General features: G+C 33.5%; 1 protein-coding gene across 1 annotated transcript in view; it reads right to left on the bottom strand.

Annotated features, from left to right (window-relative positions):
• Window positions 1-3,237: 3,237 nt before the first annotated feature.
• The window catches only part of TXNL1 (thioredoxin like 1), a 35,891-nt gene continuing 33,128 nt past the window's right edge, over window positions 3,238-6,000 (bottom strand). Inside the window, exon 8 of the mRNA XM_055298179.2 lies at window positions 3,238-3,472. Within this exon, the coding sequence (XP_055154154.1) occupies window positions 3,443-3,472 (30 nt within the window). The 3' untranslated portion in view covers window positions 3,238-3,442. The remainder of the gene's footprint in view (window positions 3,473-6,000) is intronic.

Here is a 6,000-nt window from a genome sequence, read left to right as displayed (position 1 = left end):
GCCTACAAATCACTGTCCTCTTATTCCTATAGTGCTGAGCATGTAAAAAAAAAAAAAACCTTATTGATCTAAAAATAAAACGAATTTTGAAACATGCTTAAAATGACATCAGTAGTCTTCCTTAAGAAGTATAGGCTTAACTGGGAAGTCAATATTTTAAAATTTATTTACTATATGCATGTTATATATACTTGCTTTATGTGTGTTATAAAGCATAATCTATATTTAGAAAACTGTAAAATACACACCTCTAATAATGAGTTTTAAAGCTAAATGAGCAAAATATTCCTCTAATTTTTCTTTAGCAGTTCTGTGAATGGATTTTTTTTTTTCTTTTGAGACAGAGTCTCATCTCTGTCGCCCAGGCTAGTGTGCAGTGGCGCGATCTTGGCTCACTGCAACCTCTGCCTCCCGGGTTCAAGCAATTCTCCTGCCTCAGCCTCCCAAGTAGCTGGGTGTGGCACCTGCCACCATGCCTGGCTAATTTTTTGCATTTTTAATAGACAGTGCTTCTCCATGTTGGCCAGGCTGGTCTCAAACTCCTGACCTCAAGTGATCCACCTGCCTTGGCCTCCCAAAATGCTGGGATTACAGGCATGAGCCACTGTTCCCGGCTGGATTTCTTAAAGTTACTTATCTTTAAAAAAATCGTCTAAGATTACAAATTATCAATTCCAGAAGAGATATGCCTAACACAAAAATTAACCTACTAAATTGAACTACATGAATATCAATACAGGCAACATGAGTAAGCCTTAAATTTCATGTTTTTAAAGCTTACAAAGGGTGTAACTAATTTATTCAACTCCAACACTTTATTTGTACTACAGAATCAAGGCTTTTAGACATTAACAGGAACAAGGGAGGATCTGAACTATTTTAGGTTTAAAAGCCCATGATCAGGGATATTAATTGCAGCCATAAATAAACTGCTGAGGCCAAATATACAACCGCATTCCTATAATCGCTGCCAAAAACACTGCATACATCCTCAAACATTGAGACAAAGGATGGCAGACAGGTTTCAACTCTAGTTGTTAAGTGGCTGCCTCCAACAGAATATTGAGACTGGGGAACAATGTGGGGCAGGTTTCAACTCTAATTGTTAAGTGGCTGCCTCCAACAGTATATTGAGACTCGGGAACAATGTGGGGCTTGATGTCAAAGAGAACTCAGAAGGATTATAAAAGCCTGCCATGGGCACAAGAATGTGGTACCTTGTGCTACTCTTGGCTTCAGCATTAAGCTGACGAAGACTTCCTACTGCAATACTTGACTTTCGTTTCTATTATGAACACGGTATTTCACTGCTGTTTCTCGTCAAAAGCACCTGATGTCAATGTAACAAAATACACAAATGATGAGATTCTTTTTTGCTATGTCTGACAAAATGAACAAGAAACCGAATACCAGTTTTCTAGACGCACTAATAAATGACTTCAGTTAAAATAATTACATTTTTTCAAATGCTCTTATTCATCTGGAAAATTCAGTTATATAAATGTTATATATATATACATACGTGTGTGTGTATATATATATATACTGTTTTAGGAGAAAACAGCATTTCAGCTTGATATTTTAAATGCCAATTATGCATATTTATTTGTAATAGTAACATTTCCCATTAAGTGAAACATATTATAGTTACCTATAAACATTCATTTTTCACTATTTACACTTTGAATTATGTAATGCTTGCATACTGCAACCAATTGTTATAGAAGAGTCACATAAACAATATAAATCTGATGCCCAAACCTTTACAAATATGAAATTTCTTTCACTGGGTTTTCAAACTATCAGGTATAAATAGGAAAAGGTCAGCAATACTTAGGATGAGGCACTTTAACAATTACTCAAAAAGGTTAAGTGTACAAAACTGTAAACCAAAACCCTGCGTATTAATCTTATCCTTAATTTCAGATGTGATTAATCTGAGATGGTCTATTTAAGGAGTGTTAAGATCATCACAGACCAGTTAACGTGCCCATATACAAATGAACTAAACTAATGACACTTGGGTTTCAGAAAGGGACTCTTTCAACACTAAAACTTCTGTAGAATTTTTTCATAAACAAGTATAAACACACTGCTCTCACAAAGGCAAATGGTATCTCTAACATATTCCTAGATAAGAATGCCCTCAAATATTTAAATGAATCACAATTTTACAGTCTTATGTACTCTTTAAAAAGTTTTTAAAATACTCAGAAATTTTAAAATTAAATCTACCGATACTTTTTAGATTACAATTTTAAGATAAAAAAGGTAATGAATAGGTATTTTACCAGCCTTTTGTGAAAGACCTTTTAAACATTTCTATTTGGGCACCTCATTTTCAACCTTAAATCATGTTCTCTGTATATTTACACTGCACGTTTTGGTAGTTCAGATAATAAATATTTGATTAAGGGTAATAATTCCTTTTCTTTTGGAGACGGAGTTTGGCTCTTGTCACTCAGGCTGGGGCGCAATGGCACAATCTCAGCTCACTGCAACCTCTGCCTCCCAGGTTCAGCCGATTCTCCTGTCTCAGCCTCCCAAGTAGCTGGGATTACAGGCACCCGCCACCAGACTGGCTAATTTTTGTATTTTTAGTAGAGACAAGGTTTCACCATGTTGGCCAGGCTGGACTCAAACTCCTGACCTCAGGTGATTCACCCACCTCAGTCTCCCAAAGTACTGGGATTACAGGCATTAGCAACCACACCTGGCCAATTCCTGTTTTCTGAATTCACTGTGCTGTATTTTTTCCCCAACTGTCTGATTTCCACATTCTTCTATCAGTTAAAAAAAAAAAAAAAAAAAAAAAAGGGCTGACTCAAATTTTAAAGTTTACCAGAAGAGATTAAAATCTTGGTATATACCAAGAAAGAATTTGTGGACCTATTAGCTAAGTTTTAGGTAAGAGTAGCTAAATCTCATTAAACCTGTTTATTTCTTCTAATTTATAATTTGAGTAACTTCTATAGCTCAGATATCCAAATGTCCTTTAATAAAAATGCAAGTTAGTAATGATTTAACATGGTTAGCTGTTCCAGGTTCACTTACCAAAATAACTTGCTATGAATGTGTACACATGTACTTCTTAATTCCCTAAAACAGTTTCTCCTTTTCTAAAGAAACTGGCTTTCAATCAATATACTACCAGACACTTAAGTCTCTTCTAAAATCAGAAGTTGACCAGTTTTCAAATACATGGAAAGAGAAAATACTGACTTAGAATGACAAAAATTAAGCTTGGCAAAAGTAGTGACTTTTATTTACAATTGCATGTGTCAAGATTACAATGGAAACACTAGTGATACCATCTGAACAAAAGCAATGATTTATTGGTAATGGCAATGAATGAAACATTGACAGTCTCTGGCGAGAATCAAGCAATTATCCAGGAGCTGTAGATCTGATTGCAATATGGTTGTCCAGGGTCTTTTGTACCTTAGTGGCTTTCTCCTTTTTTGCCAACTACCTGGAAAAACAAAAATAAGTTTATATGTACATCCTATTGATTTTAAAAATGAGTTATTAAAAAAACTAATATAGTAATCAGTTTAAAACCTAGGTATTAATTTTTAACCTTGGATCTTTTCTGGCATGCAATGTATTTTCACTGTTGAAGCAAACTGTGACCTCCCCTCCAATCTCAGCCACAAGGAATTAAAAATAAGACACATGCAGGCTATTTTTGGTTTCACACAGTTTTTTGTTTTTTAAAAGAAATATATAGCAATTTTTAAAAACAAGGTTGAAAGTTTAGAGAAGTTAATTTAAAAAATGATGCTATATGAGTAAAACATATTTGACATACTATTTTTAGATAGTTAGAAATCAAATGTTGATCACAAAAGAATCTGGAATTAGAAGGGTATGCTAAACTCATGTCTTCATGCTCAATATAGCAAATTTCCAGACTTTCCCCCTCAATACACTGACATGCAATGAAAACAGATTAAAAGTGACTAATTTTTTCTGGTTTAAGAAAAAAAGAACTGGTTACTGTAAGAGTACTATTAAAAATGAAATGAATAAACCTTGTTTCTGTCAATGATTAGAAAAATCCTCTACTGGAGGATTATAAAAAACATTCTGGTTGCTATATATGTGGCAGCATAAAAATGTGAAGAATAAAAATTTGTTCTCTACCAACAAATCTACAAAACAAATTCTCTGCAGGAGAGTTTGAAAACTATGTTCTAATTGAGAAATGTACCTAAAACTTACAGTTTATCATTAGATAATGTATTCTTACAGCAAAAATGGCTCAAAAGAAACCTATTTGCAAAATACTGAATGTATGTTTGTGTAGAAAGATTTCTGTGTACATTTATAAATTTAATTTTCATATTTTAAATTGATTCTATTCTAAATGGCAGTATCTATACCAGCAAAACTCATAAAGGTGATCAGTACATGTCTGGTCTAAAATATAACATAGCTGGGTCAACATCATTCATGAGAAGCCTGAAAGCTTTCCACTGAAATCCCAATCACACAATCCTAGAAATGTTTTTCCCACCCTAAGAAAACTCACTTCTAGTACCTTAAAAGAACTCCCCTTTGGTCCAAAGACACCATGTTAGAAAGCTCACAAGCTAGCAAGATGATAAAAAGGCAGTTTCATACAAAAGAATGTGGATAAGAGTAAGAAATTCAGGTTTTAAGAGCCACTAGAAGGGGAAGTGGCATTATCTCTATCATAAGTAAATTTTGTGCTGATAAACACTGAGAGCATTATTGATCATTGTATTACTTGGGAAACACAAAACACAAAGATATTAGATTAAGCAAAAGAAAACAAAAACAAATATTAAAAATTAAACTTCCAGCAGATGTGATACGGAAGACACAATACTGTTTCACAGGTTGATAACTCTCAACTTGCCAATGTGTATTTTCTGTAAAAAAGAAGAAATTCAACATTCCAACATGGATTGTCATCCCAAATGTAAAGCTCTTTTATTCATTCTTAAGTCTTTATACTACACCTCAGACAAACCAAAATTTAGGTACACAAAAATTAGGTGTAAAAATATTTATTCAGTAAAGAGTCCATTGATCTTCTCTATTAATATGTTAACCCAACCTAATATTCAGTCCATAAGTCCTTCAACTGGTTTTGAGCTCACTTGGGCAAAAGCAGAGGACATACCCCAATCAATCATCAAAAGGACTTTGGGGCTAACATTCCAATGCGGAAAAGAAAACCAACACCCCTCAACTGAAATGTAATCAATATATTAAACTAGCACAAATATAAAAGAACTTGATGCAACTGCTATATTTAATTTCCAAAAGAATTCTATAGTTCCTAGGAAATAAAATTTAAAGTTTAGAATGGATTAAAACTATTCAACAACTAGTTAAATCTAAAACATTTTATAACAATTTAAGTTTATTGTGATGTTACGTCTCAAAATGTAGCACAAAATTAAATATGAAACAGTGGAAAGTAAAAAAAATAAACAGACCAGTGAGCAACACGGTATGGTAAAAAATTAAAGCACCTAGTTGCAAGCCCAAAACAAAAGCCAAAACAAAATAAAAGGCCAATTAAGAAACACAAGTAGGATGAGATCTGAAGAAAGAGATGGTTGAGGAAACCTAGATAACAAGGCTGATCCAGATGATAGAAGCTGTAGAAATCTTGCACCAACAATGGCGAGAACATGGGAAGGGTGAGAGCAGACAGGTGCTAGATGAGCAGAGAAGCAAGGAGGGGAGTAGAGTGAGACAAGGTCAATCTTTATATTACTTCATTTTAAAATATCTTCTGTTTTTAGTTCATTTGAGTTGGATTAAAAAAGCTGAAAAATAAACAGACAGAAATGTTACAAAGATAGCTGATACGGTGAATGGCCAGTTTAGAAGTCTATTTTTATTATACTGATAAAAATCTTTTCACATGCACCTCATTTCCTAAGAAGCAGAAGCCCCTATAATTTTCTCATTTTTATATTTTTATAAAATTGTAATTAAAAATTCTGTATTAAAATAAAG

The sequence above is a fragment of the Symphalangus syndactylus genome, chromosome 1 (genome assembly GCF_028878055.3).
Source record: "Symphalangus syndactylus isolate Jambi chromosome 1, NHGRI_mSymSyn1-v2.1_pri, whole genome shotgun sequence".
NCBI lineage: Eukaryota > Metazoa > Chordata > Mammalia > Primates > Hylobatidae > Symphalangus > Symphalangus syndactylus.
This window is presented reverse-complemented; position numbering and strand designations above follow the sequence as displayed.